The sequence below is a fragment of the Kogia breviceps genome, chromosome 12, assembly GCF_026419965.1.
Source record: "Kogia breviceps isolate mKogBre1 chromosome 12, mKogBre1 haplotype 1, whole genome shotgun sequence".
NCBI classification, from domain to species: domain Eukaryota; kingdom Metazoa; phylum Chordata; class Mammalia; order Artiodactyla; family Physeteridae; genus Kogia; species Kogia breviceps.
In genome coordinates, this window is record NC_081321.1 from 53,915,958 (window position 1) to 53,942,208 (window position 26,251).

Below are 26,251 nucleotides of genomic sequence, written 5' to 3' on the forward strand. Positions count from 1 at the left end.
CCTCTGGAGACACGAGTATCACTTCCCTGCGACTCCCTCACTGGCCACCTCCGGTGCCCCCATCTAAGTACCAAACCATCACTCCAGCGCCAACTTCCTCCTCCAACCAACCACAAAGGCCCCGAAGGGAAGTGAGGCTGTGGTGCTTTGTTCTCAAGTGTCAGGAAGGATAACTAGCTTTTCAGATTCAGGAATGAATCAGGGGACCACCTGACAGAAGACCTGCTGGGACACGGCAGAGCCTCAGGCACAATAGATAGTGTGAAATAGACAAAAACCACGTAGCCTCTCACCTGAGCTCTGCATTTTCATAAGGTCTGAAGGAAGAAAAGGTATTGGTGAGGAGGACTGGGTGGAAAAGGAGGGGCAGATAATGGAGAGGAAGTTGAAACTCAAGAAACTGGAAGATTAAGCCCACGCTTTATTCTTTCTGTATCAGGAGATGGAGTGGTTTCTGCTTTTTGTTTGTTCTCCCCAGGAAGGCGGGTGGATACCGGCCCATTCATTCCTATCCTCTTGAGGGAGCTTCTAGTGCTAGTAAGAGTTTGTAGGTACTGGCTTGGATACGGACAGATCCACAACTTGTTCTCATGGCCAGCTTTCACCAAATGGCACACAGCCACGAGAAAGATGGCAACTGGAAAATAACACCAAGTGTGTTATTTAATGGTGTGCTATTAACCCTACCCAGCCTCTCCACTCTGCTCTTTGCAGCCCCTTGGGAATTCCTCCACTAGGTCTATGTAGAAAAGTCCACCCAGGGGGCTCAGGGAACTGAAAACCGGCCTTCATTCCACTTGCCAAGCTGTGCAGTCTTGACTTGGGGTTATTTTTACCTTGAGGAAGGGATGTTTTTCTATTTCCCTGGTCCCCTCTCCACATCAACCCCCCCCCCCAAAGAGTACCTTTTCCTCACTTCTGTGAAGGTTTAGTACAGGCTAATAGCACCCCAATGGGAAGATAACTCAATTGCATCAACAAGGCACTGTGCCTTTTCATGGTGTCAGGTAATCCTCCAGTGTTCAAAGGACGCCCATAATCAAGACACAGGCGCAATTACCAGTCTCTGCTCTGAGTAAAGTGACTCTTCTAATGACTATTTCTCCTCTAAAGCATTTCAAAATTGGTGAACGTGTTTAACAACAAACATGTGGATGGCCTATTAGGGTAATTGAATTCACTTAAAAAAGAAGATACCCAAGATGTGAGCATAAACCACTCCCAGAATTCCACATTGTCAGGCGGCAGGCTCCTCCGCTACATTTTCACTTAACAAGATCATTTTGGGTGTCTTACAATGCCCAGGACACCACCTACTCCTGAGCATCTTATTTTGTTTGGTATCAGTCTGGAAGAAGAGTGAAGCCACATGGGAAAGGCACTTACTGCTACCATTGAGGGGAAATGACTGAAGTGAAGGAAGAAAGAAGTAACCCATTTATTAGGTCAAGTGGGTCCGGCGGAGTCTGTGATCTGTGGCCTCTCAATTCACACCCCCCCCAACAAATGTTCCAACCAGTCCATCCTCTGTCACTGATTGTGCTGCTAAATGCATGATGCCTTTAAAAAAAAAAAAAAAAGATCTATTTTCAGCACATTTTTTAAAACCTCAGCTATAACAACTTGCACAGCCAATTGACTGCCGTTATCTTTGCTAACTGCTTTCAGTACAGGAGGGATAGGGAGACAAGCCTTTTGTATTGCTGGGCTATCAGGAATCTCCCTTTGAGGAGACTGCTTCACTCCAGAAGGAAAAATGGCTTTATTTTATACTTGCTATTTCCCTATCCTATAGCTGGAGGTAATAAACATCTGCTAAGAAGCACTGTTGTGGGAGGCTAAAAACAGAAAGACTATAGCACACAGTAGGCACTCACTGGTATCCTTTTCCTTTGGTGCTGAAGGAAGGTGGGTTACCCAGCATGCTCCCCTCTGCCTGGGCAGTAGACTTTTAGAGAAGAGGGGAAGGCAGGGTTCCTAAATAACCGAGGGAATCAGGAAGGGACAGCCCTTTTCTTGGTACAGCAGAATTAGCAGTGACTATGCAGCTTCTGCAATTTAATCACCAATGGAGTCCTTACAGCCTCCTAATGGTGTTTGTCAATTAGCAGATTAGGATATGTGACAGGTGGTGAAGGCTGGTGTTTACCAGACAGACATCAATTCAGGGTAACTGGATAAACAAACTAACTTGTGATATGGGGCTAGAGCTGGGTCCCTACCCTAAAGTGTCAGAAACTTCTTCGCTTTTCTGTAAAGTCTGTAATGCCTCTTAATGCACAAGGCTCTCATTGGCAGATGTGCACTCCCTCAGTACACTGCTGTCTGTGACATCCTTCTGTACATGTTTCTTTTTGTGCCTTGGAATGCCTTCCCATCCTCCACCTTCCTGCGGAGTCAACACCTGCATCTAGGAAGGCTTTATCGTTCCTCTGTAGTGGGTTCAGGTTCTTCCCCAACCCTGCCCCCCCACTCCCCCCGCCCCACCATCCCCCCAGGACAGCCTAGTCTAGCATCTATTGTACTTATCCCACCATCTTCCTACTGTTTCCTGGACTGTCTCCCCATTAGACCATGTGCTCTCTGGGGATTTATAATACATTCTTTAAGTAAATGAATGCACAGTCTATGCACTGAATGAATGAACGAATGAATGAGTGATGAAAGAATGAACCCAGGATTGGAACACGGAATTCAGAACCCAGCTTCCTATACAATCCTTTCTTTCACTATATCCTTTGTCAGCTGCAAAACAGCTACTTTTCATAGTTAGGGAGACTGAAGTCGTTAGGGGAAAAAGGGAGTAGTTGGCCTTTACCTCCTCTCAACCTGACATTTATATGCTCTTCTGGGTAAGACCGATAACTTATCTCTAGTTAACAGATTATTAACTACAGAGAGGGTCTTGGCTCTCAAGAAAAGTAGGGTGAGATTGTTACCAACTATACATCTTTATGTATTAGCAACAAAACAACAAAAAGCATTAGAGTTCTACAAAAGAAAACCAGAGAACGCTCCCTGACACTGCTTTCCTTGGCCTGGGTTCCACAGACACGGTCACCTACACGTGCCTTGTTCAAACTCTGCCAGCAACTCAAATTCAGCTCTGTTTTCAATCATAGGTTTTCTTCCATGAAGCAAAGTGAGGCAACTATCATAGCAGAGATGGAACATAACCAGGGCTTACCCTGTCCTGACCCAAGACATCTAAATGATGTCTCAAAGAGAACTTCATGTCCCCTGAATAATATAAGCGTCTACTGAGAAGTCTGTAACTGATGATTAAGCCTTCCAGCGTCACCCCTGAAACCCCTTTCCAGTGAAGCTGGGAGTGTACAACATTTAGAAAATCCTTCCCCCTTCCAATGAAGTTGGAATAACAGACCAACTCATTCCAGCTCCACGTGACACTAGAACCTCAAACTGCTGTGAGAAGATTTTGGCCATAAATACATTTCTGATAAATTCACTGCTTGAAAGCCAGTGTGCCCCGTTTTATGAGATCACCTCTCAGAGATCACGTTTTGAGAACAATCGGTCTCTGATGATCTGCCTTTAAGCTCTAGCTTCTCTCCTTGGCTGAGCCCACAGTAGAATGTCATGATCATGCTCGCATCAGGGTGGCCACGCTGAACAGAATGTGACCCTAAGGGAAGAAAAGAGCGTTTCCTGACCTTGTGCAGCTCCACAGGAGTTGGGGACATGATCTCCTTCATTTCCTGCTTCATTTTTCTCAGGGTGACAGACTTCCTGCCCACATCCGAGGGCAGAGTGTTGCTCCGAGTGGTCTGGCTATAGTGTGGCCGTGAACTGCTCCGTTCCTGGAAGCTGGCCTGTCGCCCCAGCTGACTGCGAGGTGTAGGGGCCTCGTGATTCAAACTCATCGTGCTCCCCGACATGATTGTTGCCTGTGGCATTGACAATTTTCAGAATCAATTAAGCCACGGACTAAGAAAAGCGTTTCGTTGCTCAACATGAAGCACATGTCTCCTTCTGCCTAGTCAAAATACAGTCTCTTCAGGGCATAACCAAAGGCTGGAGAATGGACGTACTAATTGCACCAGGCAAGTCTGGGAAAATGCTTTGCAAGTGACATTTATAATGCACAACTCAAATCCAATTTACGTACTTAAGCCATTGAGTTTATTTAAGCAAATACCACCCCTGGCAGTTTGGAGGCAAACTGAAAAGCTCTAACATCTGCTTACTGCAACCTACATTTTAAGCATTAACTTTCCACTGAGTGGGATCTAAAGATGGGCTTCACGAGGCAACCTTCAGTACGTCTTACAGAAATGAACTAAGAACTCCTCAGTGAGGACCAGGCTGACCCCATTTGCAATGGTGCCTCTAGCCCCACCCGGAGGTAACAATGGGCTGGAATGAGGCTATTGATACAAAGGTGAGGGCTTCTACCAAATGCTGGCTGCCTAGCTCTGGCATATTGTCTTTCCTTTGGCCACGTGGCCGGCTGCAGAAGTTTGTAGATCAGCTAGGTCTCCGCATCATTTGGCGTAGGTCAGTGTTTCTGAGAAATGACCTTTGTGTAAGATCCTCAGAGAGGTTAAGGGATAATCATTTATCACGCTACTGTAATTCAACCCTTTGCTCAAAAGTGATGAGACCTGGGTTGGATTTTACCAGGGAATTGAGAAGTTTGTTCAGTTTCAAAAATGTTCCCTGCATAATACACAAGGAATGGTAAGATTAGATCTCAAAAATGACTGAGTCTCAGAAGTGGAACAAAAAGAGCATTTGAAACCAATATCATGCTGGGAATGTTCATTTCTCATGGTTAGAGGATGCTAAAATTCTGAAACTATGCCTGTAGCCAGCTCTGTGTTCCTCCATATGATGGTTATATAATGGTATACCAGCATCGGTGAATCTGCATGAAATCATGGATACAGAAAACAAATTCCACGTGCCACGTGACTCGCTACAACATGATCTAGTGGTGTTAATACGGATGCTAAAAGTAACAGAAGTGTAATTTGTTGAGTCCTTTGAATGTATTCACACATTTAAGCCTCACAACAACTTTATGAGGTAAGTGCTGTTATTCCTAATTTACATATGAGGAAACTGAGGCACAAAAAGGCTGACCTACACAAGGTCCCATAGGTAGTAAATGAGCCAAGTGCACTATCTCAAATTACTGATCAGGAGGGAATACTGCAAAGTGAGTACAGTTTTCATTTGTTATCTTGCTAAGATTTATAATTCCAAGCTTCACCTGGTGTTCAGCTATACACATAACACTAACAAGATCTTTGAATGACAGCCAAGTATTAGCACACAGGTATATCTACAACTCTGTTGAAAAAGAAACAAAACAAGTGAACTTATCAATATCCTGACTAGATCAGTTATCTTTTATCTTACTGATGATATTGAAAAAAACAATTATAAAAAAAAACCTTATGGGTCATTGAGCATTTAAAAATGCTAAGTACCACATATGTGTGTGTGTATGTAGCATACCATTAAATACTTATAATAACTCTATATGGTGAGGTATTATAATTATTATACCTCCTCATTTCACTTAAGGAAGGGGATGCCTGGATAAGTGAAGCAACTTGCCCAAGAGTCTGGGATTACAACTTTAGCAATCTGTCTCCAAAACTCTTATTCTTGACTATGAGGCTATATTGGTTCTCAGTCAAGTATGAGGTTGAAACACATAAAACTGACTTTTTTTTAGTAAATGAAAAAAAACCCTTAACATTTTTCCAGTGTGGATTATCCATAAAATGGTTTATTTCAGATAAATCCCCTTTAAATTGAAACCTTTCTATTACTAGCTTTGTTGGTAACTTGGGACATCCTTTTATTTTATGGCATTTAACTCACACATATCATTTCCTTGTTTAATTTACTGTTACTGATAGCATCTGATGATTGTTTTCTTGCTGTGGTGACCATCCACCTATTGTTTTTACCTATTTAGACTAGTTATTTGCTTTGTTAACATTTATTTTTAATACTCATTTTTCATTAGACCAACAGGAAACACACTGGAAGTCAAATAATCACTACAGCCAGGAGACAACAGTTCTGCTTTGATGAGCCTTAGCCACAGAAGTTACAATCTGATCTAGAAAGGGTTCTAATGGAAGCAATGACAGACTATCAAAAGGTCTTCAGGTCGAGTTTTCAAAGGATAGATTGTTTTGTTTAAAGTGAATGTAAATTGAATTAGTGATATTGCTGAAGGAATATTAAAATTAAAACACAAATACAAAAACTAAAATAAAAAGTAATTATTTAAAGTTTTCTAGGATTCGTTTCTGCTTCAAGAGTATGTATGGCCTGTTTTCATTTTGCACAATTCATAATTTATATTATACTTTTTCAAAATTATTAGCGAGATAACTGGTATACATACAACTCAGGAGGAATATGTTCAAGAGTTCTCTATCTGACATTTAGTTAAACCTTCTTCCTATGTTATACTAAGCAAAAGATAGTTAAGGCAGTATTCATGACTCAAAAAAGTGGCAAAAATAATTTCTATCAAACATTTATTGTGTCATGTTCTATGTTAAGTGCTGTACAAACATTAGTCATTATAATCCCCATATTTTAAAGAAGAAATACCTGATAAGGAAATTAAGTAACTTGTCTAAAGTCTTAGTTTGAATTTTTCTCTTTTGTTAAAACTATATATCTTTCAGCGCTAAAGTTGAATCTAAATTATTGCTAGCAATGGGGAAAATGACTAGTATAATTTTCATTTTCATTTCAATTGTAATCATTTTTCATCTTAGCTAATCTTCTACATTTGTTACAGTTCTAGTATGCTTTAACTTTTAATGCTGGATATAAATTTCTTATGCAGGAACCTAGCTCCAATAATATTTTTTGCATAGTAGCTTTTGCAATCAAGGGAGCGGAGTTCATCCAAACTGATAAATGAATACTCTTTGTGCTAAAAGTGTGAATGAGATTCTAATTTATGGATTTGTCAATCATTCTTCCTAGTTGAAAACTTTATAATTTCTATTTGGCTTATTAATTCAACCCATTTTTTTTTCCTGTGTGTATAATTTCGAGGGCCACACCTGCCTGAAACGATGTTAGAGAAAACCTATTGGCTCCTGCAACATGACTTCTATGCTGACATATGTTGTTTCCATTAGGTAACTCAATGTCTGAGTGAAAACACAACTTCATTGTATTACTTTTTACATCATCTTCATTTTACCTAATGTAGATGGAGCTATTAGAAGAATAGCTGCTTCTTCAAAAGAGAAGTATTTCAAAATGCAAAATGAAAAAGGCGTATGAGCCGAAACATGCTTTGAAAAGCAGGAATATGTTCAAAAATTTGAACTGAGATCTTTATCCAGTTTGGGAGAATGCTGATCCTTTTCCATACGGGAAGTGGTAAAAGTTTAAATAAGCCACCTGATACTTAAGCACTCTGCTTTTTTTGAAAGTTTCATAAAAGAGAATCAATTGCTAACATCTTAATTTATTTAAATTTTATAGGATTATCCATCTCCAGGTCCTTTAACTTGTGCTCTGAAGCTGCAATTCATGCCAGGTAATAATCATGATGTTTACAAATTCAAACTAATATTTGTCTTTATAATTCTCTTTGCAGATTCACAAACATTAGAATCACATAAAATATCCACACATGCATTTGAGAAGCAAAATAATATAAAGATGAGTCATCATTTTAGAATTGCAAGAGTTCCACCCCATTAGGCCATTCACATTCCTTATGGTGACTTGGGGACCTCATATGACATACATCAAAATAAAAATGAAACTTTTGCCACTTTATTTTTTACAGCTCAGAAAATTTAAAAGAACATAAAAGGAAACAGTCCAGGACTTCCCAGACCAAAGTGTGAATACCGTCAGCAAATTTATGGCTTTGATTAAAGAACTCACCAGGAGTTCAGCTATTATACTCCGTCTCTCTGCAACTCCTTGAATTCACAGTAAATCAACATAGAATCAGGATTTGCAATGAACAGCAATGTAGTCTGTAATATGTTGGCTGCTTTTCAAACAGACTGGCTTTTTTCACCAGCTGCACTGTCATCTACTTGAAGGGCAAAATGAAGTAAAATAAAATTTCCTCTTATGTTCCTCTTCACGATCAAATTAATGTCTCTACCAGGTACAAATGAAAACATGCCAAAGAAACCTTTCTAAAGCAAATAAGAGAATGAGAGATGCCACTGCTGGGAGACTTAGCTCGCCCCGAACGATCCAGTGGCAAACAGGTACAGTCAGGGTTAGCAGGAGGCAATGGCAGAAGCCACAGGTCAGTAAGCTCGGGGTGAGGGGGGGGTGGGGGAGGGCTGGAAATGGGAAAGAAATACTTTTAACTGCATTGGATAATAAAATCAAATCACTGTCCAGACGGCAAGGGGGCAGGGAAGGCAGCTTCACAAGCAAAAATATAAACATAAAGGGTAGCTACCAAGAGATTCATGTTTCTCAAAGACACACGCCTGTCAGCTTTCTCCTGTGGAAAGGGTTAAAGCTTTTAAATGAACTGGTGTGATCAATGCCAACTCAAAAGGACCAAGAAAAAAATGAATGTAGAAACAATAAAAGTAGCAGGACCGAGGAGGCTACCTCGAGTTCTCTGAGAATTCCTGATTGTCCACAGGTTTCCAAATCCTCTAGCGCCTGGGACCAGAAGTTCTCTTCTTGCTCAGCCTCTGTACTGTCCGGAGCCCCTGTAAAACTGTGGTGAAAAACAGTCTGGGTTAAGAACTTGCCAGACATTTTTTTTTTTTTTTTGGTATCCAGAATCTCTCTCTCCCTCATCTCACACACAAAATAGAGATTCGTTTTGGATCTGGCTTTCTTCCCACTGTGGCCTCCAAGTCAAGCCAGCTCCAGTAGAAGGACGCTTTAGGAAACTCAAAGTATCTCAAAGACCAGAAGGACCATGGTCTTACTAATTGAATTTCAGGGTATTCACGGCTGTGTCAACATGGCACCCGTGGGAATATCTGTCAGCTGCTCTGTCCACAGGGAAAGGGAAATCAAACTTTTCTGTAAGAGAGAAAAATATGTTTTCCCCGCTCATTACAAACATCAGTATAGAGCTGTTAAGTGCTATCGCTTTTTATGAATTTCCTTAACATATTTTGGTAAGGAGCAAACTGCTAAAATAGACCTCTCAGTTAAAAAGACGGAACCCTCGGTTAAAAACGATTTTTTTTTTCTAATGTAAGTTAATGTGAAACTACCTTCTAAACGAAAGGAGAGGGAACTAGTCATAGAGTGAGGACACGGTTTACAGAAGTAGAATTTCCTCATGTGCTACTGTTGTTTTCATTCAGGGAAACTTAGCTCTTGCCCTTGTTGTGTGGTGGAGCCCTGGCTCCCACTGGGCAGGCCCAAGTCTTCGAATCTGGGCATGGGGCCAGCATGGATAGTGACAGTGGCTTCACACAATGCTTCCAATGCTAGCAGTAGGTGCCACTGGAAATAGAGAAGTTCACATCTGGCCCAAATGACCCGGAAGCAGTTGGGACAGGGCAGCAGTTGGTGAAAACCTTACCCACTGACTGTGGACCGGTCCCAGTCTTCGTTACTCAGTCCCACATCTGGGTAAGTCTGGCTTCGAGGCTTAGTGACCGGGGACAGATTGCCTCTCTGTTTGGGACTCCTCCAGTCATAGGTGTTGAAGTTGTAGCCGGAGGCCTGAAAGCCAGTGCCTGAAACAAAAACAAGGCATTATATTGTATTTTAGTAACTTGTCTTTTTCTGTAGTTTCCATCAGTTTGTTCAAGGGGGCTGACTTTTTGTGTGTGTGTGTGTGTGGTACGCGGGCCTCTCACTGTTGTGGCCTCTCCTGTTGCGGAGCACAGGCTCCGGACGCACAGGCTCAGCGGCTATGGCTCACAGGCCCAGCTGCTCCGCGGCATGTGAGATCTTCCCGGACTGGGGCACGAACCCGTGTCCCTTGCATCAGCAGGCGGATTCTCAGCCACAGCGCCACCAGGGAAGCCCAAGGGGGCTGTGACTTTAACAGAATTTGGGATCATGAAGGTCATCAAGACAATCCGTAAATCTTACATTAAAGACACATTCACACCTATTATCCCAAATGAGTCTAACAAGGTAAGACCCTTAGACCCAGGCAGGAGGAGCCACAGTGCTGGACCTGTGATTCCTGTGGCTCCTGCCCTCCTCCGTCCAGGTGAGAAATCTGCTGGGGGCCTGGGCGCGGTGGTGGTGGAATATGCCCAGACCTGTATCTAACCCTTTCTAGTGCAAGCTCCAGAAGGTCAGAACCCTGACTTTCCTGCCCAGACACCCTGTGTCCACTTCCAGGTGGAAGTCTGTCCTTCTGAGAGTGGAATCTGCCACCAGATGTGGGTTCCCGGCCCAAGGAGTGGCCAAGGGGCGCTGGTTGCAGGGGTGTGGACCAACCGTGGCTAAACCGGCTGGCACCCACCAGTGTTAGGGATGGGCCCGAGGATTATTTCATCCACCGAGAAATGACATTGTTAGCGAGTAGAGGGGTCAAATAACTACAGCACCAGCAATAACGGCAAACACAAGGTGGGCATTTACTATGCACCCAGAACTTCATTAAGTGCTTTATTTGTATCACCTTATTTATTCTTCATAATTATCTCTGAAGGTAGATACTGTTATTATTTGCATTCAAGGACCTAGGGGTACTTGCAAACTTTCCTGGGGGTTCCAGTCCTAACTTTAGGAGAATCAGTTTTCAGATCCTCAAATTCCACAGGCAGGTCTTCCCAAAACCGGCCTCGCTGAGAAAGTTCCAGGAGGATCTGAGACCTGTCAAGTCTCCCTTCTTACTTCCCCATTCACAATTGTTTTCCTGCCCCTTTACAAATGAAAGACATATTTCTTATCCATATCAAACCTTTGAATGAGCTTGGCCCTGGAATATAAAAACTCCCAGGCATCAAATCAAGGGATAATTCAGGAAAGCCTCATTCCTGAGGGAAGGTCTTGGAGTGGAGCCTTATTTCAACCAGGCACAGATGTAGGGCAAGGCTTTTACCCCCTCTCATCCATCTATCTCCCTGCATCTCAGAATCAGAATTCAGAAGGACAGCTGTCAGGGTGAGGAGGTGGGCACATTGTGATGTTTATTTGAGCTGCAAAACAAAGACTGACTTCCTTTCCAACAGGGAATTAAGTCTGATTGGCTTGATGGGTGACACTGAGGAATGGCTTTGACAATGAGATTATATAATGGACAATTTCCCACGAATCTGAGCTAAATCTGTGGCTCCATATTTTCACAAAAACATATTTAGGCATATTTACCACAAACTGGAAATGACAGTTTTTGCAAGTATTATAATTAGAGGAGAAAAAAGTTAGGATGACAAGTTTAAGTGTGTGGCGGGGGTCTCAGTTTTTCAAAATTCTTCGCGAGGGGCCTTCGGCTGGGAGAGCAGGGGCTGACTGCCAGGTCTGACTTTATGGTTCGTGCTGTAACCACCACACACGGCTTCATCTACTACTTCAGGCTCTGACCCGTTACGTGTGTGTGTGTTTACGTGTGTGCACCGGGTTGCAATATTACATGCATTTCTAACTATGCTTAAAACACATAATCTAGCAAACAGGCCTAGGGCTCCAATTTCACATACAATTCAATGAGCCAACCACATAAGATGACTGTCTCCATGCCATCCTTTTGTCTTCCCCATTCACTTTCCCTCTACTCGTTTGGTCCTATAATGCCATCCTCACTATCAGTTAGAGCCCAGAGAAAGCAGGATGGCCAAGGGTAACGCTCTCTGATCAAAAGGATTTAATCTCCAGAATGCAGGGGAAAGCACACAGCCGCATCATGGAAATACTCTACGAATCTCCTGTTTTAGGAAACCAAGGATTAGAAGTCATTGGCACAGAGGAACTATTTACAGTTCAAAATCTCATTTTCTTTCTTGGGTAACTGCAGAGTGTGGCTACACATCTGGGGAGAAGTCCTGTGTGATGAATGTGCAGTTTTCTGTCAGAAGTGTTGAATTAAGGGAACACGTGAGTCTCGTCTTGACGGGGGCGGGTGACTGGGCAACAATGCATTTCTCCTGGCTCCGTCTGACAGGCTATGCATCTTCTCCTTCTGAACCACATAAACTAACCCCCAAATATTTACATGAAGTCTCTTAGAAAGAGTTAGGGGAAGCCCGCGCCTCACTTCCCTTACCCAGCTTTAAACCTGCTAAAAGCCAAATGCTAAATGGTTGTGTACTCCAAGGAAGCACCTTTTTCTGACAGGCATTAACCCATATGACCGTTCAGTTCCCAGGGGAAATTCCAACATGTTTTAAACTAAGCAGATCAACTTTCTGATTTTCCTTCCAACTGTTGTAAGTAGTTCTTGGTGACTTGGGTAAGAAGAATATAAGGATGGCCTTGAGCAGATATGAAGCATCAGTACTAGGAAAATGTCCCCTCCCTGCCGAAAGGCATGTCTATCTACACCGAGGATGCCTTGTCGAAATAAGCATTATTAAATGATTATTGCATTACAACAAAGCAGGGCAAGAAAAGGGGATACAATTCAAATATTTTTGCGTTAGGCATGAAATTAGAAGACCTGGGTCTGGTCCATGCTATGCTAGCACAGGGACTGAAGTAAGAGAAGACCTAGGTTCAAATCCCAGGTTTGCCACTTCCTTGCTCTGCAGTCTTGGCCAATTCACCTCCATGTAAAATAGGGATAATGACACGTGCTTCACCAGGTTGATATGAGAATTAGGGAGAATAATACACACAAACACTCATGAACATGCCTGGAACACAATGAGGTTTTAATGAAAGCCTCATTTAATGTTCATTACTTTTATTATTTACTAAGTCACTCAACTTGTCAAGATCTCAGTCTCCTTATTATAAAACAGGGGAAGTAGGAAATCAGCATTGCTAATTCAGGAGATGTTCCAGCACCTCTAAGACTTGTCAGATACTGCAGGAGGAGGTGAAATGTAAAGATAATAAAACTAGGTTCCTGTCCTCCCAAACTGCACCATTTAGTATAGGTTTGGGAGAAAGAGGAGGAGAAACAGGCATAGATAGAAAATGAGAATTTTAATAGCATGTGAGAAGCGTTATCCTTTCAGTCTGAACACACTGATAGAAAAGAATAGAGATCTGTCTGGGGGTCAGAATACAGGTCATGAAAGGTGCCAACGGAAAAGCAACATACAAGCTGGGACTTAGAGGATAAACTGGTATTTACTAGTAGAAGTACTGTGGAAGCAGTGCAGGCCTAGCAGGAGGGGCTGGAAAGGTGCACTCATGATAAGTACCCAATGGTCCGGTTCTGGAAAAGAGGACTGGGAATGTACCCTTGGGCCCTGCTTGGCTCTCTCCAGACCCATTCTCTCCCACTGCTGCTGCACCATGAGGTAAGCAAACCTGGGTCCCACTGAACTCAAAGGAGGCAGGAGGCCAAGACTGCACAGTTAGCTGACTGTGGCAGACTACTAACTGCCTATCAAAACACCCATTCTTACCTTCATCTTTTTACTAGAATACCAGTTTTGAGGGTGGACATATTACTGCTCAGGATAAGACCGTATTTCCTAGCCTCCCTTGAAGTTGAGTTAATTTAATTATGTAGAAAGTTCTGGCCAATGACATGTAAACAAAATTTCCGGAAAGGCTCCTTACAACTCTCTTTCCTGCTGCCCGGAATGTAGATGAAATGGTTGGAGCCCCAATAACTATCTTGGACGATGTGATAAACCCAAGGATGGAAGGCTAGTGCTAAGCACAATAGAGAAGAAACACTTAAGAGCATGGGTCTTTGATGTTGAATTATATACTAGTTCTGAAATGCCTACTCCTTTTTGATTTAAGTCACTGCAGTATTAGGGTTTTTAGTTCTATTCAGCTAAGTCCAATCCAACTGAGTCTTTGATGTTGAATTATATACTAGTTCTGAAATGCCTACTCCTTTTTGATTTAAGTCACTGCAGTATTAGGGTTTTTAGTTCTATTCAGCTAAGTCCAATCCAACTGATAGGCTGGGGTTAGAGTTTGCTTTGTAGATCTGACTTTCCCCTTACTTAAGTCCCAACATCAGACCTGGGTTGGGGTAGGGAAATAACAATCCTGACTCTGGGTGTACGTTCAATTTTCTAACAACCCCCTGACTCTGTCAAAAAAAAAAATTAAGATGTTGATATTTTAATCCATTGCTGACTCCAATTTCTATTTCCCAACATATTTAGAATTGATAAAGGCAGGGACTGATTAACATCAAAACACTCAGCGCTATCAAGGTACCAAAGACCAAAGCTTGCTTAGAGAAGAGCGAGAAGTTCAGGATGAGGAGTAAAAGGTACTGTGGGGAAGTGTCAGGAGATGAGATCGACAAAGCAGTTGGGGACTGGATTACAAAGAACTCTGTGTTTTAAACTAAGGATGTTTGGCTTCATCCAACAGCAAGATAGAACCATCAAAAGAGTTTTTTTTTTTTTTTAAGGGTGTGGCATTGTTTGATTTAGGTTTTCTAAAGGTCATTGATAGTAAAGTGGAATGGTAAGATGCTCAAAGTAAGATGAATGAGGAAGTAACTATTTCAGACCTGATGAAGGATTTATAACAAAGGCAATGGCAATGAATGGAGAGACATGAGATGTGAAGCTAGTAGAAAGTAGGAGGATGCCTGGGTCCTGATAACACAGTGGGGCTACCTGCCTCCTCAGGCTCTTCCCTACGGTGGGAGAAAAATAAACCTCTATCTTGTTTAAACACCAACCTCTGTATTTTCTTTTATACATAGGTGAATCCAATCCCTAACTGATGCAGGTGGATGATGACAGCGTAATTTAAAATAGGGAATATCTGAGGGAAATTAGGTTTGGGTAAAGGCAAGTTGGTTGCCACAGTTGAGAAGACGTTACCAGGCCCTGAGGAATATCCCTTTACACTAGGAGTCAAACTTAAAAGCCATGGAAAGAATAAAATAAATGAGGCAGCCCAGGTGCCAGAAAAATCAATTGCCAGAAATATAATTAGACTTTGTTTTTACTGAGTGATGATGTAAATAAGCACATAAAATTAATAGGTATGATACTGTAAACTAGATTTAAAATTCTAAATTGATTAAAAAATTGAAAGATAGAAATAATTAAAAAATGTATTTCCTAAGTAGTTACTCTTCTTATTTAGAACTGGAAACCTTTTCATTTTTCTCTTTTTCTCCCTCCTTTCCCTTTCTCCCTTTCTCCTTCCCTCCCTCCCTTCCTTCTTTCTTTCTTTCACATCTAGGTTTCAGTATCTGGTCTTATATTTTTGTATAATAATGTGAGGGATGTTATGGATTGACTTGTGTCACCCCCCAACTCATAAGTTGATGCCCTAACCCCTAATGTGACTCTGTTTGGAAATAGGGCTTTTAAAGAGGTAATTAAAGTTAAATGAGGTCATAAGGGTGGGGCTGTGGTCCCATCAGATGGGTGTCCTTATAAGAAGAGGAAATGTGGACACACACAAAACGCCAGGGATGCAGGTACGCAGAAGAAAGGTCATGTGAGGACACAGTGAGAAGGTGGCCGTCTGCAGACCAAGGAGAGAGGGGCTTCAGAAGAAACGAAATCTGCCAACACCTGATCAAGGACTTCTAGCCTCCCAATGAGAAAATGAATTTCTGTTGTTGAAGCCACCAGTCTGTGGTATTTTGTTACAGCAGCCCAAGAAAACTAACATAAGGTATAAAATTCAGTCTAGATTCCTTTCACTGAGAGTAATGTTTAATTTTTATTCAGTTGCATGATGAAAAAATAGGTCTTCACAAAGGTAGGTACTTCTGAAAGTTGATGGACTCTTGGTATAATAATTTTTATTTTTAGGGTAACTACACCTCAGATATTTGTAAAATTTGGATGCTCAATATTGGTTTTAGTACCACAATATGGTGCAGATAAATATCTTCCATTTGTAGCTCTTAATTCACATTCACTATTAATTTAGAAAAGTAATGCTAGTTCTCATTCATAAAGTTTAAAATCAGAGAATGGTTTTGAAAATCAATCTTCAACTTTACAATTTTGAGATTGCAGCTCCTGCCATTACTTTTATTTTTGAAAGCCAATTTTAGCACAGGAGAGCAAGCCAGATAATTTCCTGCCAAATTTATTTCCTAAAGCCCCAATTTTGCTAAGAATGAGAAAATCAAATCATACATTTGTGTAACTATTTGTAATTGTTGTTGCCAAGAAATATTCAACACATTTAGAGGAGACCGTGGCTTCAAAATGGCAGAGCAAAGATAGATCTACCTTCTCTTAGAAATCACCTCAAAACAAAGAACAGAATGTAGAGTCCATCTTCAGCAAAACTAGAATATTGAACCATAATACACAGGGAAAGTTACCAAATCCCGTGAAAGACAAACGGGGTGTGGTGCTAAGAAGCCAAGAGGAGACACCTCTGACCAGAGATATTGGAGAAGGCCTAGTCCTCCAAAGCCGGGGCCATGGCATGAGGCAAAACAATAATGCTTTGTTTGAAACACTAGAATGGATTGCATTGACTGGTGGCAGGAAGTGCCCTAGACCCAGTTTGGCACCAGGGAAAAGCCAGGGAGGTGGGCTGAGAGATACCTCCAGACATGCCACAGACCGCATGAAGCAATCTCCCAGTGAGCCAGGCTGGCAGAGAGGAATTCTACATTGGTGGCAGCCTGCAGTTGCTGCCCTCTGCTGGCTGAGGAAGAATGCACTCATCACAGGAACCGTGAACTGGGGGTAAATTTTGCGCCCTTCCAATTTAGGAAAAAGTCATCTCATTTAAACGTAAGCAGTAATTTCAAAGTAACTGGCGTAAGACATATACCAAGTTAATATTTAAACAAAGGAGAGAAGGCACAGAAAAACAAAGCCATAACAGATGAAGGATACTCATGAGAAAAAGACTGCCATGGAACAAATGATGAATATGACCAAATATATCACAACAAAATTTAAAAAATACACATCTCTATAAAACAAGAGATCAGAGATATGAGAGCTCAAGGAAAACTGGGCAAGGCAAAATCATAGACGGACACGAAACATGAGCTTGTAGAGATCAGAAAAGAAATGGAAGAGAAAAATAACCCTCCCCCAATGGAGAAAATCCTGCTGAGTCTCCTGCTCTGTGCTACTCTTTGTACGTACTATGTTGTGTTACCTAACTACGTTCAAGGAAAGCTGGACTATGACTGTACATTTTGGTGTCTTTTTGATCAGTCACCATCACCTTTTATGAAAACTATAAGGAAGAATGGAAATAAATGAATTATGCATTCAAGTCATAAACAGAACAAAATCTAAGAAGACAAAGTTAATCAAAGTTAAAAAATTTATTTTAAAAAATCAGAATGGAATTAAATACATGCAAGAATCAGTTCTTTGTAAAAAAAAAAAGGGCAAATACATCAAATATAGAACCATACTTGGGATATAATTATAGAAACCAAGAAAATTACTAGAATCAAATAAGTGATTATATAATTATATGCAAATATATTTGAAAATCTGGATGAAATGGAGTTGTTTTCTTTTTTCTGAGAGAATACAAATGATCATAATGACCTCAAAAAGGATCCAGCAATCCCTCTTTGGGGTGTATATCAGAAGGAAATAAAATCTGTATTGAAGAGATGGCTTTACTCCTATGTCATTGGATCATTATTCACGAGAGCCAAGATATGGAATCAACCTAAGTGTCTGCCAATGGATGAATGGATAAAGTGTGGGATATATATATATATATATATATATATATATATATATATATATATACAAGGGAAATGCTTTAACCATAAAAATGAAGGAAATCTTGCCATTTGCAACAACATGGATGAACCTGGAGGACATAATGCTAAAATAAGCCAGAGAGAAAAAGACAAATACTATGTGAGTTCACTTATCTGTGGAACGTAAAAATAAAGTCAGGCTTATAGAAACAGAGAGTAGTATGTGGTTGCCAGGGGCTGGGGAGCAGGAGAGGAGAGATGTGGGTCTAAGGGTGCAAACTTTCACTTATAAGATGAGTAAGTTCTGGAGATGTAATGCACAGCCTGGTGACGATAGTTACTAGTACTGTATTTTATACATGATGCTAAGAAAGGAGACCTTAAGCCTTCTCACCAAACACACACACACATAAATGGTAACTATACGAGGTGAGAGATGTAGTACTCAACTTGGTGGTAATCATTTCACAATATATATGTATACCAAATCTTACTACGTTGTATACTTTACATACAATTTTGTCAATTACACCTCAATAAAGTTGAAAAAATAAACTCAAAAGAGAGAACTATCCGAAGAATATATACGACAGGATCAGACTGCCTGACTTAAGAGTCAAGAATTACAGACGTCACAAGAGCCTCACCGTCCACGAGTATGACAGTCCAACTACCATCAATTTGTCGGTCTCCTCTTGTATTGATTGACCTTTGCAAACTCTAAGGAAAGCAATCATAGGGTTTTCTGAGAGTTTGAAGGAGGACTAAATAAGACAAGGGGGCCAAAAGCATAAGCTCTTGATAAGGCAGAAAGGCATGAATAGTATAAGAGTCAAGAGAATGGGGAGTAGAAGAGCTGGCCCAGAAGCAGACTAGAAAAGGTGTGCGTCAATAGGACTGAGAGTCATCCCACTGTGAGACTTCTGTAAACACAGTCCTTCTTTCTCCACCAGCTTTGTTTACTCCATCCTTTTTCCCTTTTCATTCACTAAGTACAAATTCACTCTGTTGGTACTTGTTAATTGTCTGGCCCTTCAGCTGGATAACCTCCTCCACAAGAATAAGGACCATACCTCTTTTGTCCAACATTGTATACCCATGATATATTGGCTTTTATTGGGCCAGTCATTACATATTTACTTAATGAATGAATGGGGCAAGTTGACATTTTGGACTAGAAGCAGAGAACGATAAGGAACATGGCTGCAGAGACATGAATTCCTAGCCCAAGGAGGAAGATGTGCATGACGGAGGCTACATCTCACAACATGATATACCACAGGGGAAAAAAGGTACGGTTCTAGGCCTTCCTTTAAAAAGTCAACTTCACGGGCTTCCCTGGTGGCGCAGTGGGGAAGAATCCACCTGCCAATGCAGGGGACGTGGGTTCGAGTGCTGGTCCGGGAAGATCCCACGTGCCGCGGAGCAACTAAGCCCGTGCACCACAACTACTGAGCCTGCGCTCTACAGCCCGCGAGCCACAACGCCTAGGGCCCGTGCTCCGCAACAAGAGAAGCCACCGCGATGAGAAGTCCACGCACCGCAACGAAGAGTAGCCCCTGCTCGCCGCAACTGGGGAAAGCCCGCATGCAGCAACGAAGGCCCAACACAGCCAAAAATAAATAAATAAAATTAAATAAATTAATTTTTTTTTAAAAGACAACTTCACAAGCACTATCTGGAGAGATCTGGTTTAACCCAATATCACAACAGAGGGGAAAAAGACAGACTTTGAGATCTTGGTAAACAATAAGATCAAAATGAGTGACTAAGATGTGCCCACCAAAATTCTTTTTTTCTCCCCACCAAAATTCTTATGGTGAGGTAGGCTGCACTGATGGGTTCTACAATTTCCAATGATGAAGGTGGCAGGCTTGAGTTGCTCCGGGCTGCCATACTATAGTATGATTTTCCTTTCTGAGTGCTACACTTGTATAGAGTTAAACTTGAACGTATTCAGAAGAGAGGCCCCCCAGGACGACAAAAACACTCAAAAGTAAGTTATGTGAGGAACAGTGAAAGGAACTGGGGCTACTTTGCTTAGAGAAGGGAAGACTCAAGAGAGGCATGAGAGCTGTTTTTGAGCAGCTGAAGGGCTGTCAAGTGTCGAGGAGGCTTTACTTCGGAATGACCTTGAGGTTAGAACTAGAACAAATAGGCAGAAGCTACAGGCTGACAGATTTCAGCTCAATACAAGGGAGCGCTCCGAGTCGTCAGAACTAAGTACGGGGAGTGGGGAGGGCTGCCTTAGCAGTGAGGCAGCAACTTGTCACTCTGGGCGCTCTAGGCCATGCAGCATGACGGCGGGCAGCCAGGCTGGGCAGGACATCAAGAGCTGCACTGGATGCCAGACTAGCTGACTTCAAATTCTCTCCCAATACCGAAATCCTGTGATTTCAGCTTCCGGGTTCCTTACGGGAATCACTTGAGACGAGTTATCTAAAAGTGCTTTGTAACCTCTAGTTTTACAAATACAAGGTATTATTACCAATTTTTCATCACCTTGGAGGATGTCGATTCTATCCCAATTGCCATTTTCTCTATATCTCTCTAATCTCTCTTCAAACTCATAATGATTTTTAATTAATAAATGCCAAACTTATCATACCAATAATTAAGACTACTATTCCCTGTCTAGGATTTCAAAATCCTTCATAAATAATAAATGGTTCTTCATCTTTTATACACGAGGGATAGGCCTTATATTCAATGTGCTAAGCATGGGCCTGATCTTATTGTGTAAGAGGATAGAGTAGCTAAGTTCTCACATATCACTTAGGGGCAGAACTCATTATAATCAATAGCTCACCAAAATCAGTGTAACAAGAAAGTTCCCACAGTAGTAAATAAACAATAAACAAACACATTAAGAAATAACCTCAGTCTACGCTGATAGAATTTGACTTGGGTCCTTTATCCAGAGTGTCCTCTGGGAGTTGATCAGCTGCCTGGCAATGAAAATAGCTGTTATTTGGTGGCATAGCTAACTTGTCACAAGGTATTTGGACTTGGAAAAAATTACTTGCCAGATAAATGAAAGTCCCAATCCTCTTTTGGGTGTTCAAAATATTTTCTCCACCTGTTTATTCATACAATGGAATATTACTGAGCCATAAAAATAAATGAAGTACTGATACATGCTGCAACATGGATGAACTTAAAAATATTATGCTGAGTGAAAGAAGCCAGTCACAAAAGGCCACATATTATACTATTCCACGTATATGAAACGTCCAGAATAGGCAAATCTATAGAGACAGAAAGTAGATTAGTGGTTACCTAGGGTTTGGGTGGAGAGGGTGGGTGTATGCTAATGTGTATAGTGTTTCTTTTTGGGGTCACTAAATGTTCTATAATAGATTATGGTAACGGTTGCACAACTCTGTACATATACTAAAAAAACACTGAATTGTGCATTTAAAACAGTGAACTTTATGTTATGTAAATTATATCTCAAAAAAGCTGTTAAAATATAGTGTCTTGAATAAGAATAAGCCAGTAAAATCAAATTTTCTTTAAAAATTAAATAAAATTTTCTTGTTTTTTTAAAAAACAAAACAACAAAAAGAAAACCAAAATATTTTCTCCACCAAACTCCAATATCATCTCTAACAAGTAATGACTTGATAACTTTGAAATATCATTTCTTTTCATTTTTGTCCATCCTTCTTGGGATTTAACAGAAAGTGACATAGGCAGAGGCAGGCTGAGAGAAAAAAAACTAGAACCAGGAAGAGAGCAAACTGGATACAGACCCTCCTCAAAAGTGGTCACCTAAGTTATTACAAAGCAACCCTCCCGCCCGAACACATGTTCTCCAAACTGTTCATGTATTTTGTTCTCTGACTTACCAAGAGCAGAAAAGGAATTCGGAGGCTGGAATTTATACAGGGTGTTAGAGAGAAGGTAAGGCTCAGATAAGGAGAAATAGAGAGAATTTTTGACACACTTCTCTTTGGATGCTAAGTATCTTTAAGAAGGAAACATATTTATTTATTTATTTATTTATTTTGCGGTACGCGGGCCTCTCACTGTTGTGGCCTCTCCCGTTGCGGAGCACAGGCTCCGGACGCGCAGGCTCAGCAGCCATGGCTCACGGGCCCAGCCGCTCCGCGGGATGTGGGATCTTCCCGGACCGGGGCACGAACCCTTGTCCCCTGAATCGGCAGGCGGACTCTCAACCACTGTGCCACCAGGGAAGCCCAAGGAAACCTATTTTTAAAAGAAGCATTTAGTTTATACTCTGTCTTCAGTCTAATACTTTTTGTGTGTTTATATTGTGTTAGTGAGGTTTACCTTTTCATATAGGTTATACTTCGTCCCATGAAAATGATGTTTGTGAAGAAAGAACTACAATATACTTTAATATACTATGATTACAACTCTCTAATGATGAGTATTGGGGGAAACCCCTACACGTTTCCATGAAAAGTCGGGAAGAGGCAGGAATAAATGGGGTCACAAATCTTTGGTTCATCTCTTTGCACATCCCCTACCCTCCTCATTTCCATCTTTGTGGAAAGCTTGCTAAAAAAGTAAGACAATGGGGCCGGGCTTCAGTGACCCAATTTATTGTGTGGTTTGCCTCATATTAAACTGTGCTCGAAGGACAAGCTCTGGATCCAACACTTGGATGGCAGTAGGTCTAACGGGGGCCTGCTAGTGTTGGATAGATGTTCACAACTTATTAGCATTAAGGAGGAGGAGATGAAAGGCCACCATATTCAATGTGTTCACTATGGTTACACTGATGCAGACACAAGTAAAAATAAAGATATTCTTTTCACGGGGCAGAAGGTGGATCTTTGAGAAACCTCAGCTTCACCAATGACAAATTTCCTGTACCCCACGGCTAGGACATACCTTGATTCCCGTAGCTGCCTTCTATTCCTGAGCCATCCCATGAGTCCACGGCACTGTCCACGCTGGGCACAGTGGAGGGGTACGTATCGGTGAGTTTGCCTGGCTTCTGTGCTGGAGACGGGTCCTCTACATCTCCCAGGTCACTCAGGTGGCTGGCAATGGGGAACTTCTTGGGACTTGATGCTGACTGGGCTTTAAAGACAGAAAAGGAGCTTAAGTACCACAGAAAATTTAAATACAAAGACACCCAACACTCCCTGGCTGTGTATTTCCCGAGAAACAAACACGTAGACATTTGCACATTCTTTAAGGGAAGGAAATGCACTGCAAATCCTTAATTGTGGCTTTCAACCCACTCACCATCTGTCTGCTTCTTAATTTTCAAGGTGACAGTCTCTCCTGCCATCTGTAACAAATGGATGGCTTCACTCAGAGGCTTCCCTTTCAAGCTGCTGCTATTGATGGCTAGGATTCGGTCTCCTATGTGGATCGCGCCAGTTCTGAAACATCAAATAATAATAGGAAAGGTAGAAATAATCCCTGAATGCTACTGGATATAAATTCCCTGATATACTTTATTTATTCATAATAATAAAGACTTGGCAAGGGTCTCTAGAAGTCACTCCTTGCCTTCTCCTGAGCAATGTTACAAGATAACTGCGTCTCTTGTGAATTACTTTTTAGTTTCAAATAAAATCAGAAAAAATGTTTTAATTAGTATTTAAAATGGACTTGTGGGCTGTTTAAATTCCAAGAAAGCTGAGTCATTTGATAACCCTCTTAAAAATCCCAAGGAAACGAACAAAGTGGGACAATCACTGTAGTGATATTTAGCATGGAGCAGTCCTTCTTTCTACAGACTTCGAAGTATTGAACACAATCAGTCAGCATCCCAGCTTACCGGAAGCAAGGCTTAGACACAAGACCCTGGTGTGGCAGGCCCCCCGCCACCCCCCAGTAGTGATTCCAAGAATTGAAAAAGGCTGAACTCACGAATCAGGTTTTTTTTTTTGCCACACTGTGCGACCTGCAGGAACTCAGTTCCCCGACCAGGGATCGAACCTGTGTCCCCTGCAGTGGACGTGTGGAGTCCTAACCACTGGACTGCCAGGGAATTCCCAGGAATCAATTTGAATCCAACTCTGTCACCTACCAGCTGTGTGACCTGGGCACCTTATTTTCACCTCTCTAGGTGTCAGTTTCCTCATCACTAGAATGGGGATAGTCATCTCACAGGGACGCTCTGAGGGCTAAATAGGAAAACACATGTAAAAGGGCTTAACATCCTGCTTGAAATGTGGAAAAAGAAAATTAATTTACTGATCAGTAGATAAACCTTTGATCTTTTCCCTTCTCGTCCCATTCTCACCCGATTCTGAACCAGCAGACTGGAATTTACGATTCTGATGTTGACCATATCTGTCTTTGTTTGGAAGCACAGAATGGGGTAGGAGCAGACTCACAGCAGTCAAACTCAGGAAAGGTTTAAACACTCAGATCTCTCCACCTGGGTTGAAGGATGTAGAGTGGGAATCCCATGTGCTAGCCTCTGGGGTGCTGGCTCACTTGAAATATGCTGAGTGAAGGAAGCCCAGCTCACAGACTGCTTGTGACTGAGTGGTCTGATCCCAAGTTGCTTTGGGGTCGGTGGGCAGCAGTGCTGGGCAGCTGCAAGTGGGGCAACGGAGGTGACACTGGGTCACACAGATTATGAGGGGCTGCCTAACAAGTCTACCGATGCATCTACTCTCAAGGAATTTTTTTTTTTCCTTAAAAAAAAAAAAAAAAAAGAGATCAGTTCATTCTTCCATAAAGAGTCTCCGGGGAGTGCCCTGGCGGTCCAGTGGTTAGGACTCGGTGCTTTCACTAACATGGCCTGGGTTCAATCCCTGGTCGGGGAACTAAGATCCCACAACTGTGTGACGGCACGGCCAAAACAAAAAAAAACAAAAAAAACAACAGTCTCCAGTTTATGAAAGAGCCATGCTGTAAGCCATTGAACACTTGACCAGGAGGTTGCTGAATCAGATCAATATTAACCTTTTCCTCATTGTCTAACAGAGAAACCTAGGACAGGGGGACACCTGAAGAATACCGTATCATAGGTGTCTCTGTTAATATCAGAATACGAAATTCCAACAGGGCAGCCTTTTTTGAGCTGCCTCGGTGCCCTCACCTGACAGATGCGGATGTTGGATGAGCTGATTTCTAAGGTACCTTGCAGCTCCAAAATTCTGTGATGCTATATCTCTGTTCTGCAAACCAGTGTCTTCAAGTGTCAGCATGAACAGTGTGTGTGCACTCCTGAGCTAGGTTACTGGAGGACAGATCGGGTTATGGGGTTTGGAATATGTCCTACAACATGTCTTGGAAAGAAATACAATATAATGGGGGTGGGGTGCATGCCAATGGAAACAAATTGCCAAAGGAACAAAGGGGCATTCCAAATTTCAAGATATTACTAAGTCACTGCACTGTTTCCTGAAATCTTTGAAGAGGCAGCTTCTGTCATCCTCTCAGCAGCTAAGCCCTGTACCTGTCAGGTAACAGAGGCTCAGGAAATGTTTGCTGAATTGAACTGGACAAGCCTTTTAGCCTCCTTGAACTTTAGTCTCCTCCTCTCAAAATGGACACAATATAACTTTACCTCTAGGCAACTGTGGTTGGTTTACACATTTCTGGAGACTAATATCAATGCTAAGTCCAGGACACTTTTAACTGTCTATAACATGCCCCTCAAAATCAAGTCAGAGCTCTGCCTCAGAGTTTTCAAGCTCTAAAATCAATCCTTTGTGCAGGGTTGAAAAAGTCAACAGATAACCAAGCAGCAGGGGCGGGGGGCATGTTTTTATGTGGCTGTGAGGAAGGAAACCCATTTCAGACAGGTAATTGTAGCAGTTGCTTCGAATGTTACCTTTCAGCTAACCCTCCTTTAGTGAGGCTTGAAATGATTATAGGATCAAAAGGCTCTTCAGTTCCTGAAATCGTGATGCCAAGGGGCCCCCCATAGCGCTTCAGCTCCACGGTATAAATAATTGCTCCGGAACTTTCTTGCTCATCTGCAATAAATGCCAACGAGTTGTAATTGGTTTCTTCAGAAGAAGCAGAGTAAAAAGATACATATATTCCTACATAAAATAAGAAATTCAAAACATCATTATCAAAGCACTGTGTCTCAGAAAATAACTATTTTGGGAAGTAGCATTTCCTTAGTAGGATATACCGTTCTAATACAGGGATGTACTTGTCATCAGTGTCAGGGAAGGGGTTCTCTGCCTGATAACTTATGTTTTAAATCTGTGAGCGCGTTACCCAGCCGGCACTGCAGGCCCTTTAGACAACGTCCCTGCCTAGCACAGCGCTTGCCCAGCATTTTGTGAGTGTGCCACGAATATCCGTGGACTGAACACACCACTGAGGAGGCGATATGGGTGGAGAGAGCCACGCAGTAAACAAAGAGACTGGGCTCTGCAATTCCTATTTTCAGGCTTTACAAGCAAGCTAACTCTCAATATAGAAAAGCTGATTTAACTCACGGTTGGAGCAAACTTTAATATATGCATGGTTAAGTGGGGCTTGGAAATCTGGAATCCCTTACCTATTGTTCCTCTGTGTCTTAAAATGTGAATCTTATTCACAAAATCTGTGAATCTTATTCAC

At 41.8% G+C, this 26,251-nt stretch overlaps 1 protein-coding gene across 15 annotated transcripts in view; it reads right to left on the reverse strand.

Moving 5' to 3' along the window:
* GRIP1 (glutamate receptor interacting protein 1) overlaps positions 1-26,251 on the reverse strand; it is a 728,793-nt gene that overhangs the window by 24,923 nt on the left and 677,619 nt on the right. For 12 of the 15 annotated variants that reach the window (XM_067009704.1, XM_067009699.1, XM_067009701.1 and 9 more), the window contains 7 exons: positions 25,506-25,650; positions 22,952-23,091; positions 22,592-22,783; positions 9,542-9,698; positions 8,605-8,716; positions 8,447-8,491; positions 3,675-3,908 (listed from right to left, as the gene is read on the reverse strand). In XM_067009704.1, coding sequence (XP_066865805.1) covers positions 3,675-3,908; positions 8,447-8,491; positions 8,605-8,716; positions 9,542-9,698; positions 22,592-22,783; positions 22,952-23,091; positions 25,506-25,650 — 1,025 coding nt within the window. Of the gene's footprint in view, positions 1-1,494; positions 1,561-3,674; positions 3,909-8,446; positions 8,492-8,604; positions 8,717-9,541; positions 9,699-22,591; positions 22,784-22,951; positions 23,092-25,505; positions 25,651-26,251 lie in introns of those variants that run through there. The other 3 variants (XM_059080546.2, XM_067009696.1, XM_067009703.1) reach the window with 2 other exon arrangements.